At 45.5% G+C, this 11,623-nt stretch overlaps 2 protein-coding genes across 2 annotated transcripts; one reads left to right on the forward strand and one right to left on the reverse strand.

Annotated features, from left to right (window-relative positions):
• Positions 1 to 1,273: 1,273 nt before the first annotated feature.
• Positions 1,274 to 6,269, forward strand: LOC119281606 (homeobox-leucine zipper protein TF1-like). The gene is made up of 12 exons (XM_037562093.1): positions 1,274 to 1,402; positions 2,544 to 2,686; positions 2,769 to 2,886; positions 3,094 to 3,279; positions 3,552 to 3,890; positions 3,975 to 4,076; positions 4,251 to 4,445; positions 4,539 to 4,704; positions 4,798 to 5,057; positions 5,147 to 5,248; positions 5,349 to 5,764; positions 5,853 to 6,269. Exons 1-11 carry the CDS (start codon positions 1,367 to 1,369, stop codon positions 5,751 to 5,753), a joined length of 2,052 nt encoding a protein of 683 aa, XP_037417990.1. The 5' UTR covers positions 1,274 to 1,366; the 3' UTR covers positions 5,754 to 5,764; positions 5,853 to 6,269.
• A 1,366-nt stretch (positions 6,270 to 7,635) lies between these two features.
• Positions 7,636 to 10,157, reverse strand: LOC119277246 (pentatricopeptide repeat-containing protein At1g69290-like). The gene has a single exon (XM_037558501.1). It carries the CDS (start codon positions 10,107 to 10,109, stop codon positions 8,088 to 8,090), a length of 2,022 nt encoding a protein of 673 aa, XP_037414398.1. The 5' UTR covers positions 10,110 to 10,157; the 3' UTR covers positions 7,636 to 8,087.
• Between the last annotated feature and the right edge of the window lie 1,466 nt (positions 10,158 to 11,623).

Genomic DNA, 11,623 nt, shown 5'->3' on the forward strand with positions numbered 1-11,623 from the left:
CAAATCCTCCATCCCCACCACTCTCGCGCGTCGGCACGCCCACACTGGGCCAACCCCAACAACTTTCTAATATCACTGTGCTATGGTGCCCGAGCGCAATTTTTATCATATCATAGCCATGCTAATTTGACTTAAAATTATAACAAAGTAGGACTATGGTATCATCAATAAATCTAGATTTATCGATGCAAGTTTATTCGCGTACCATAGCAGGCCACAATCAAAACTTCTATTATCAACAGGTTATGCGTACATAAATATGTGGTGTCATTATCAATATAACGTGCGTGTCACCTTTTTTTTCTTTTCTTGATAAATTTGGCTATTTTGATTGAACATATAATCTCCTTCTATAACCTCGCATGTCATGTGCAAACAATTTTCCCACCCAGGCGTGAGTGTAAACATGGACCAGAGGTTTAGGATAGTGAAAAGTGATTTATGTAAACCATCTTCTATTGCAAATATGGATGTTATCATATGGGTGAAGTGGGGCTAGCTAATCATTCCCTAATTGTTATATTCAATAAGTGTGTCTACATTAGTTTACTTTTATTGACTACAAAGTCTGTTTTTGTTAACCATTTCAGCATTCACAATTTTATGCGTTGAAGGTCAAATGGATGTTCATGAAATAATAGAATGTACCTCTAATGTGTAATATATCCTCAGAACTCCTAAAATCTACTACACATGTCCTGGTTTACCTGCTTTACTAGTCCTTTTGTTTGGGTCATATTTTAACCATGATTTTAACTAATAAATATAAGTTATACGTACAAAAAATATATCATGGAAAACTACATTCAAATATGAATCTAACACTATAATTTTTTGTAACATGCATTAACATTTTGCTAGTCAAATACGCGGTCAAATTTTGACCCAAAATATGATGGGACTAATAAACCCAGAGGTAGTAACCACCCAGGCTATTTTCGTCCTTTTTTGCTTACCCTGCCCACTCCCCCACCCTGTATTTTAATGAGGTAGGGGTATATTTGGAAACAAATAATTATTTTCCTCATATTATATCTCATGCAAGGCTGTGCAATTATAAGCACACTAATTTATTGTACAAAAATTAAACCAAAAGATTTCCATATATTCGCTTTATTTAGGAGCATTGTATTAGCTACTCTTTTTTACAGGCGTTAATAGCTACTGGAGCAAAAAAAAAAGTGCGCAGGCCAGGGGTAAGGCCCATATGGATGGCTATATATAGGTGGCAAAGAAAAGGGGAAACAACACATCGGTGCTCTACATTCGAGTGAAGTAGACACTAGAGAAATTTATAGGGCGTGGATAGATTCTGATTTGGTCGATAGATCAACTTGGCTAGGGCGTCCGATCTTTTGAGCCCAAGATGACTGGCAATCGTGGTGGGCGTAGGAGAAAGGCGGTATAATTGTTTCCCTCATCTCTAATACTAGCTGGAAGTTTTCTTGCATGCTTTCTTGCTACTCCAAAGAGTTGTAGCATGTCTTGTTCTTAGAAAAATTATCTAACGAAATATGAGTACATAAGGGCTTGAATTTCTTAGGAGATGTTGAAATATATCTTGCAAATCCTCCATCTAGTTTCGCAGAAGTGCTACCTGGGATTTTTTGTTAATGTACTTTAAATCAACTCAGACATGTTTTTCATAGATCTACATAATATGAATGAAGTTTTTTCTGGCTAGAGGTGCAACGACCCGCTCGTTGCAGCAAATACCATCATCTGTTTTGACATGCATTCGTATTCTAATCCAGGTTCTTCATGTTCATGTACTTTTTTTTTCTGAGAATCGTTCATGTAACCAATTCACTAATTATATAAATTCCTTGATCAAGTCATCGAGGTTATCATAGCCCATTTGTTGTTCTAATAGTTCATAATCAAAAGCTTTTCCATGGGAGACTTTACAGATCTAGTAGTGTACATGCACGGAATGGAAAAGGCGGTACATAAAAATTACATCCAAACATAACGGCGTATCTTGTCTGCACCCTTTGCAATTGTTTGCCCATATATTGTACTCCCTCTGTCTCAAAATATAAGAACATTTTTAACACTACACTAATGTCAAAAAGGTTCTTATATTATGGGACGGAGGGAGTACTGGAGAAATAACAAATCAATAATATTCGGCTTTGCTTGTGTTTTCCTTGCTTCGTTCACCGCTCTCCCTACGAGCCAAAGTCTACTTCATTCTTGGTTTTTTGCCTTTATGGAAGCATGAAAAGGGTGTGGGTAGATACTAGAGTCCAGATGCACTATGCATGCGTTGCAGATGTTTTCAAACATAAAGACGTGTTTGTATACACGTATATGCCCGGAGCTTGGGCCCACTTGCTCTGTTAAGACTAGCGGTACTGTAGAGCATATTTCATGGTGCTGTGCCACCTAAAAATTCCGAGGCAATTCAAAGCATGGTGGGCCCCGCATAGGACAAAATCCCCAAGAAATACTAATTGGCATCTTCCAAATTTACTTTTCAAGCTATTTGATATTTACAACGGAGCGTAATTTTTTGCCATTTTGAATGCGGCATGCCACAGCCACAACAGGGCCGCCGAGCACGCGACAATGACTTGGACATATCACAAAGCAACTCGGATGGACAAGATGGCGCCGAGGGATCACAACAGCCCAAGAGGCGCCTGCAGAGGCTCAACCCCCAGCAAACCCAAGTGCTTGAAGGGTATGATTCCCACCAAAGAATTTAGTCTAATGAATTTAACGCATCCCTCTTTTTTTTTCATTTTCCTCGCTTGAATGAACAGGTTTTTCGGCATATGTGCGCACCCTGACGAGAATCAAAGGATGGGGATGAGCGAGTCAACAGGTCTCACGATGCAGCAAGTCAAGTTTTGGTTTCAGAACAAGAGGACACATATGAAGGTCTGTCCTAAAACACTTTTCAACTTGTAAATCTCAGTGACACAGTTGGTCAATATATGCATCTATCAACTACTATTACTACTGTACATTGTCATATCTTCACTTCTTTAGTTACAGACTTACTGTATGTAGCACAGTAGGATCTGACATGCAAAAGCCTTACGGCGGCAATCGTTCTAACTAATTGTTCCATGACACAAATTGCAGCATGTGACTGGAAAAGAAGAGACCTATAGGATGAAAGCGCAGAATGAGATGCTGAGGGAGGAAAACAAGAGGCTTGCATCGGCAGCTAAGACTGCATTCTGCCCCGCCTGCGTTGCTTTACCAGGACTGAATCCCTCTGTGGAGGTGCAGAGGCTAAGGCAGGAAAATGAATCACTGAAGCAACAGGTAAATAAAACCGACTATAAACAAGCCCTTCTAGCATTTTCAATCAGCTCAACTCTCTCTACACTTTGAAACATTTGGCAGACTGTGTTCCAGGCTTTAGTATCTTAAGAGCAATGCTAGACGTGCCTATCTTTGAAGTAACTTTGGTGGAATTATTCCTGTAGCACTAAGTTGCCAAGTCTTACAAAGATTGCATCTCGAGTTAATTTTCCGTCCTCTTTTGAGATGATTGCACCTCGATTTACACTGATGTTGTATTCTTCGTTCGGCAGCTTTCACAGCTGCGTGCTGAAGCGCATCCAAGTTCAAGCCGTCCTTTTCAACTTGACCCATCCACAGAGAATATCATTGGAAGAGAAAATGACATGGATGCGATTGCTGAACTCGCTCAAAGTGCAATGCACGAGTTTGTCGTCCTGTCCGAATCCGGCGGACCTCTGTGGATGCCTGTCCCTGGTGGTTCCCTTGACGTGCTGAACAAGATGGCTTATGCTCAAACATTTGGCGCAGGAAGCAGCGCAAATGCCATAGGATTCATGACCGAGGCTACTCGTGCTGATGGTATGGTCATGATGGACGCCAAACAGATTGTGGACTATATCATGGACTCTGTAAGTTGCCTATTTAATAAATCTTGTCATTGATGATATTTCAAGTCACACACACAATTTGATCCCATTGCTGAATGACTGCAGGAGTGCTACACATCTTTCTGTCCTGGACTTGTGACTAGTGCAAATACCACCAAGGTTTACAAGTGGCCTACTAGTGCAGGCTACAATGGGGCTATGCATTTGGTATGTATGCTTTTCTTTCTCTATGTTTTTAGCCAAGAGATGTTTGGCATGAGTATCCAATAAAAAAATACAAAATTATATTACTGACAAAAACAAGCATATCCTGAGGAGAAATCAGTCTGCCTCGTTACTCACAGTTTGTTTGCCTTCTTTCTGCTTGCTTGAAAACAATAGATGACCGTCGAGACGGTGTTCCCATCGCCACTCGTACCATCCAGGAAATGCACATTCGTGAGGTGCTGCAGGGATATGCAAAATGGGACAGTGATCATTGTAGATGTGTCTTTGGACAACGGTGACGGCACCTTCAAATGCCACAAAATGCCATCAGGAATCCTAATTCGGAGCCTGAATTCCGACGCCAGCCAGGTATGGTAAAAAAGACTTTAGTAAATGAATTTCTACCAGTATGATGTCGGCACCTTACTCAGTGTTTGATTCGCTCCGAAACCTTCTTGGCAGGTCACTGTCGTAGAGCATGTCCAAGTGAATGATACTGGTGTTCACGAGCTCTACCGCCCAAGCTTGAGCGGACTGATGTTCGGAGCTAGGCGCTGGGTGTCGAGCATTGTGCGACAGAGCGCACGCATGAGAGACCTCTTCATTGTCAGCAAAAGCGCCTCGAACGGTAATTAGCTAGAACCTGCAAATATTCAGTCCTGAAACTCTGTAACTGAACATATCCTGAGAAACAAACGAGTTTTCTATTGGTTTGTTTCAGGCAACACAAATGGGAGGAAGACCCTCATGAAGATAGCGGACGGCCTGCTCGCAGACTACGCCAGCGGCATCGCCGCGGTCCCTGGGAGCGGATGGACCATTCTCCGTGGCGCCGGCACGGAAGACGACATCAGGATCACATACAGGAAGAACAACGACGACAGCAACAACGCCGTCGTGTCCGTGTGTGCGTCGTTCCATCTGCCGGTGCCGCTCAAGGTGACGTTTGATCTGCTCAAGAACAACCTGTTACGCCCAAAGGTATGCACCCATGTTATGTTTGGCATGTGCAGTTCTCCTCTCTCAGCGGCTAGTCATGTATGTACTAATGCTATGTTTTACTCACACAGTGGGATGTACTGGTGAACGGTAATTCGGTGAGGGAGGAAGTCGCTGTTTGCAAAGGCGTAAGAGCAGGAATTGATGATGTTGTCTCCATACTGCATCTCAAGGTACCAAACACATCCAATTTCAGCTCCTCCAAGAATCACCACTTCTCCTCCAGTAATCTTGCATCTCACTCGACTAACTCGAGTATACATACGTATGAAGGATCCGCCCACCGGGGAGAACAGGGACAACATCATGATCCTCCAGAACAGCGGCTATGACGTGTCGGGCGCATTCATGGTCTACTGCCCAGTCAACATCCAAGTGATGAACGAGATCATGAGCCCTAGCAACACGGCGGAGAGCAACAATGTGTCCCTCTACCCCACCGGCTTTCACCTCCTCCCCGTCGAGGACACTGCCCTTGGCCTCGGCGAGGGTGGAGCAACTCTTGTGACCGCGGGGTTCCAGATTATGCTCAAGCTCGCTCGTGGCACCGGCCTGTATCCTAGGTCCGCGACCACGGCCGCCGGTCTGATGACAGAAAACATTGCTACCATCAAGAAGACTCTGACCAGCAGCCACCCCATCTTCTATAGGAGGCAGCCCCCCAACAATCTCATCTAGAATGTACCCAGGTAATTCTGCTAATTCCTGTTAAACTCCACTAGGCCTCACCTAGCTAGTTCCCAGCAATTTGCTGATGACGGCCTGTTATTTGCACAGGGGCAGAAAGGGGAGAAGCGATGCTGGTGGAAGTCTGTCAAACTGCATTCCGATCTCCTGGCGTTACTGCAATATACCCCCTCCGTTTCATAATAAGTGTCGTGGTTTTAGTTCAAATTTGAACTAAAACCACGACACTTACTACGGAACCGAGGGAGTATATTGTTATATTTACTTTACTACTTGCGACTTTCTATTTACAATAAGAACCTGCAATAATGGTTTAAGAACTAGACTTGTCTTTATCGAGAAAAGATCCTGGCCTATATATGGTCGGGTTTTCTTTACTCTCTGCAACTTTCAGCTTATAGTAAAAACTTGTGTTGTAATAATGGTTCAAGAACTAGACCTGTTGTTGTCGTCGTCGTCGTTGTTGTTGTTATAAAAACTTGTTTTAATATATGTTCATGAAATTCTTATTGACATGTTAAAACTTCAGTTCAGTGAATGTATTGGATTTTCAAAAGAACATGATACAGATACAGCATAATGGTTCTCTTTCGGTTGCTACAGACTAAGGCTTAGGTTTTCATATAGCAACATAAAAGAAAACCCTGCACAATAGCACATTGTTACTACCACTGCATGCATATCAGATAAAATATACCACCAGTTCAATAAATGGAGGGCTGAAGCAAGTCACCGTCTATTTTAAGGCGGGCACCAAGTGTATTTCATAATATTTGCATCTACTCCACCAATAAAGCTGCCAGCATTTCTGTATTCTTCAAAGTCTCGTACATCTGCAGCTCCCCAAAGGATAGCAAGTGATTTTTCAGGCAATATATATACATCCATATTTATGTATATATAGGTTTTGGCCTTGTCACAAGATTCACAAATCCATATACATTTACTCTTTAGCTCTTCTGTAAATTTTTGGAATTGGGACCTACTTGACAAAGCAAAAGTTATGTTATGTGCACTGTGTTCCTTCTTTTCTACAATTGTGCCTGGTACTGAAGTTGTATTCCGTGTAAAACTGCTCCGAGTTAACATTATCCTTAAAAGATCCAACATTAGCGGAAGCAATAAATTGTGATGACCTCAAGCATACAGTTTAAGGGGATATTAATTATTCAATATCAGAACAGTACAGAACAGTGCAGTAGGTAATCCTACAAAATGTTTGCTTAGCACAACTTCAAAGTGGCATAGTGGAGAGTGCCCCTTCTTTCGAGTTTAACAGTTCAAATGGATGCCATTTTATAACCTAATTTGCCTTTTATTTGACGGGTGCTGTTTTTAAACCCCACTTTTCCTGTTGATTTGGCACTGCACGATACTGTTTTAGGGTTTTGAGAACCTTTAACTACACATAGTTGGCATACAGCTCCCCTGCTAGATGTACTATAGAGAAATCCCAATCTCACAAGTTCTACTGGTGACCCGTATATGCTTCACATTTCAGTTTTAGAATAAACTCAAATTCTAATATTGTGGTGTTTTGTCAACTCTGGCAACTTCAAGTTTGAATAATCACCATTTTAATATCTGGTTGTTTAACCAATTCTGATTTCAGGTAGTTGTTCCTGCCTTCACTTTTCCCGTTTTCTGCACTAAGGGAGACCCCAGTTCTCAATTGCACTACAGTCCATACTTTATATAACTATTTTAGGCAGGAGGTTCAATAACAGACTTGATATAACAAAGCTCGCTTCCATGCAACAGTAAGCGGGAGTGAAAACATTACAAGGGTAGCTCAACGGACCGAACAAACATAAACTTTTCAGAAAATATCATAGTTTTATAACCGCAGCAGTAATGCATTCGATGAGAAGCATTTCAGGAAAAACTTGTTACATATTCATTAACTTAAGAATTTTACATGGGATTTGGAGGTTAACAGGCTAGTTAAAGAAGTAGTACAAAGTCAAGTTAGCCAGTAAAGTAAAATATCTATACCTAGAAACAAAACAAGAGCACAAAAATGCACCAGCTTCCCTAACCTTGTTGCAAACTTATCAATGATCACATACTGGCATATCGCCTACACTTGTTCATCTCTGAAGGTTTGCTGCTTGCTACAGCTTCAAAATTATTTGTCATCTCACACAAGCATGTGTGATCAAATTCAGTGAGGAATCACATGATAGGTTGCAATCTTATGAATTAAGACCAGCTCAGTTCTTTAACATGAACCAGAGCTTCCATTTCCCTAAAGTTGCGCTTTCTCAGCTTCGCCACTTTGAACTGCCACAAATTCAGCGAGGAATCGCATGATAGGCTGCAATGTTATGAGTTAAGACCCGCCCAGTTCTTGAACGCGATCAGAGCTTCCATTTTCCTAAAGTTGCGCTTTCTCAGCTTCGCCACTTTTAGCTTCTTGTGGGTTTCCATGAAGGCTTGTTTGTGCCTCCACTTATCTACAAATATTTTCAACTCTTGTGCCTTCTCAATCACCTGCATTGCCATATCAAAAAATCCACCCTTGACCAAAGCATGCAGAAAGGCATCAATCAACTCGTGGTTAAAATCAGCCCCCTTCCTCCTCACTTCTGTCCATAGTATGAGCACATTAAAGTACTTCTCTGCTGAGAGATACCCATTGATAAGTGAGAGGTATGTCTGATTGTTTGGTTCATATAACAGGAATAGCATCCTTCGGTATGTTCTTCGAGCATCCTCTAACCTCCCAACCTTGCAAAAGGCATGTATTATAGAGTTCCAATCATGTGTAGCAATCTCTATTCTCGGGTCATCAACCACGGCGTCCAAGAATGAAGCCATGAGCTCAGGCCGGTTGTTCTCCGTCAAGCCTGTCATTATAGTAAGATAACTTGTCCTAAGATCTGGTAGCCTCGCCTCCCTCATATCTTTGAAAAGTGCAAACGCAGACTGGAAATCATGGGCTGTCATAGAAGCATCAATAAGAGCATCATAACTGCCGGCATCAAGCTGTAGTCCTGCTGCGCTAATCTCCGCCACAAGCTGTGCAGCCTCTGCAGTCTTCTGCTCCTTGCAATATGCTTTCAAGATTGGGGTGTATATACCTAGCCCCACAGAGGCTCCTTGGGCAGTCATTTCATCAAGTATGTTATGAGCCTTGTTCAATAGACCAAGTCCGACACAAGCATTGACAATCCCAAACCCAACAGAATCATCAACTGCCAGCAATTTATGTGTCGACTCAATCTCTTGTGCTTGGAAGATCAACTGAGCCAATTCCCTGATCCACCCATTATCAACAAAGCATTGTGCAACCTCAGTATAGCAGTCATCATCAAATGGATTGCCATCCCCAACTCTTCTCTCCTCCAGCACACGAAGTATGATCGACGAAACAGACTCAAAGCTGCAAGACTTCAAATACCCACTCACTAAATTCTTGAAAAACCCTTTCTTGCTGAAGCCCAGAGCTTCCAGCAACTTATCGAGTTCATCGACCCGGCTTGGAACAGCCCTCCACGCATACAAGAAGGCAAGATGTCCAAAGCTCTCCACGTCTGGCGACACCCCAACAGCTGACATAATCTCCAAGGCCTTCTCAGCATCTGTGACTGAGCCGAGCCTGCGGCAGCATCCATCAAGAACAGCATTGCAGGCAGCGAGATCGGGCCGCATGACCGCTACCACAGACGGAGACTTCTCCTCCGCCATGAGCTTGCAGGCTTCTTCAAACACCTTCAAGAAGGCCGCAAAGGAGCCCGTGTCAGCGCGGGTGAGCTCTATCAGCGGAAGGCCCCAGGCGGAGAAAGCCGGCAGGCGGCGCCCGCAGCCGAGGAGAGCACGCGCGAGGGCCAGCGCCGGGGCCGCGGAGCCCGACGCGGCGAGGGAGGAGAAGAGGGCCTCGAGCGCGGCCTCCGGGAGGGGGGAGGCATGGGGGCTCTTCTCCAGCAGGAAGACGGCGGCGACAAAGGCGCGCTTGAGGCCGAGGCGGTGGTTGTCCGCGACGAGGTGGGATATGAGGGCCGCCGCGGCGGGAGGCGACGGCGAGAGGGAGGCCGCCGCCAGGGACTTGAACGCGAGCCACGCGTCATCCGAGCGGTCCTCGGCGGTGGCGGCGAGCAGGCTTTCCTCGAGCGCGACGGCGTCCGCGACGGGCAGGGCTTTGGGCGCGGGGTCCGGTGAGGGATGTGGTTGTGGCGGCGGGGGTTGGGGCCTGGGGCGCGGCGCGAAGATGTTAGGCTGGAGGAAGGAGTAGACGGTGGGGATCTCGTGGGTTCCGCCGGAGGAGGAAGAGGAGGAGGAGAAGGGCCTCGCGCTTATGGGCAGATAGAGCAGGCGCCGGAAGCAGACGCAGAGGAGGGCGCGCATCGGCGGAGAGGTGTTGCCGTTGAGGTGTTCGAGCGTTTGCCAAGGAAGCCAGCGAAGTGGCAGCTCGCGTGGGATTGCCGTGGGATTTTACATGAAAACTCTCTTTGGAGTTTGGTTGGAGTCAGTTTTGCGAGAAGAAAATGTTGAACATCAGTCTAAGAGCATCTTCAGCCGTTCAGCGTCCCAGCGATAGAAATAGCGCCTTCTGGATGCTAGGGCGGTCGGGTTTCGAACCACGGACCCAGGTCGGCCCCTAGATGCTGTTTTCTGAATTCAACTTCGGCTTAAATTTAGACGAAAAAGACAGGAATTCGACTAATATTCGGCGGTTTTCATGCATATTTGTACATAATAAAGAAGACATAATAAAACATAAAAAAACTACGCCGCCCGCCGTCGCCCGAGCCTTCTACATGCCCAGGAGCTTGTAGAAGTCGTCGCCGTCGCTGTCGTCGTCGTCGTCGCCCTCCACGCCGCCTCTGTCGTCTTTGTTGTGACCTGCGTCACCGATGCGGGAGGGGGGGGGAGGGGGAGGAGGAGGTTGGACGGCCTGGGCGGCCCGGGCGCCTCGTCGTCGAGGATGACGACGCCGCCCTTGTCGCGGCCGCGGCGCCGAGCGACGATCTCCTTGAGGGCTTCATCTCCTGCCGGACGTAGTCGTCCCGCGTCCATTTGAGGCCGGTCTCCTCGTCGGCGGCCATGACCTCGTGCTCCTTCTTCACGGGAAGGAGCGTCGGCTCGGTCTTCGACTTGACGAGGCGAGAGGAAGGAGGAGAGGGGACACGGCCGCCCTCGTTAATGGCGAGGGTGCCACCGCGGGTGCGCCGCCCGAGCGGCATCTCCCGCGGCACTGGCTTGACGGGGAGGAGCGCTGGCGACCCGGAGGAACAGGAGCTCGACGAGGACGAGGACGTCGTCTCCATTCGCCTCGGCGTCCAGGAACTGCCGCGGCGGCGAGCGAAGGAGGGGCGCCGGGTACTCCAAGCGCGGCGAGTTGCCTGCCTCGATGTGCTCAAACATACTCTACTTGATGTTCCCTGGATTGCAAAAATGACCATTTGTGCAAAATCTCCTCATTTTTGCCTTTTATTACCATAAGAATCTGATGCATTCAAAATTATGTATGATATATCCATCATATCCTTGGGATCATTATTTTCTTAAATGTTTTATAGGGTTTCTTGCAAATAATTGCTCACGGATGCATGGTAGAGTTCAATATTTCGGTCTTTCACACCTACGGACATACCATCAGTTGGAAACACCGCCACAATACTTGAACACTAACATTAACAATTTGTCTAGAGCAACAAAAAATATGGAAGTTAGACCAATGATTAAAAAGTATATTGCACAAGGAATGGCAAACCTATCCTAAAAGATGCAATTTGAGGAGTAGTACAAATGCCACGTCTTTGAAGCTACAAAGAGAAGTATGATTTCCTCACACGATGTGACCCATACCCGTGCCCCTCTTCGAGCATCAGGGGAAACCCTAGATCCGGTTTTTTGGA

This window comes from Triticum dicoccoides, chromosome 3B, assembly GCF_002162155.2.
Source record: "Triticum dicoccoides isolate Atlit2015 ecotype Zavitan chromosome 3B, WEW_v2.0, whole genome shotgun sequence".
Classification (NCBI taxonomy): domain Eukaryota; kingdom Viridiplantae; phylum Streptophyta; class Magnoliopsida; order Poales; family Poaceae; genus Triticum; species Triticum dicoccoides.

What these genes read in the sequence shown, in the direction of transcription:
- LOC119281606 (XM_037562093.1), top strand. Translation starts at nt 1,367, where the DNA reads ATGACTGGCAATCGTGGTGGGCGTAGGAGAAAGGCG. An exon ending in CAAACCCAAGTGCTTGAAGG is followed by an intron (nt 2,687 to 2,768) that starts GTATGATTCCCA and finishes TTGAATGAACAG; the next exon opens with GTTTTTCGGCATATGTGCGC. An exon ending in TGAATTCCGACGCCAGCCAG is followed by an intron (nt 4,446 to 4,538) that starts GTATGGTAAAAA and finishes CCTTCTTGGCAG; the next exon opens with GTCACTGTCGTAGAGCATGT.
- LOC119277246 (XM_037558501.1), bottom strand. Translation starts at nt 10,109, where the DNA reads ATGCGCGCCCTCCTCTGCGTCTGCTTCCGGCGCCTGCTCTATCTGCCC.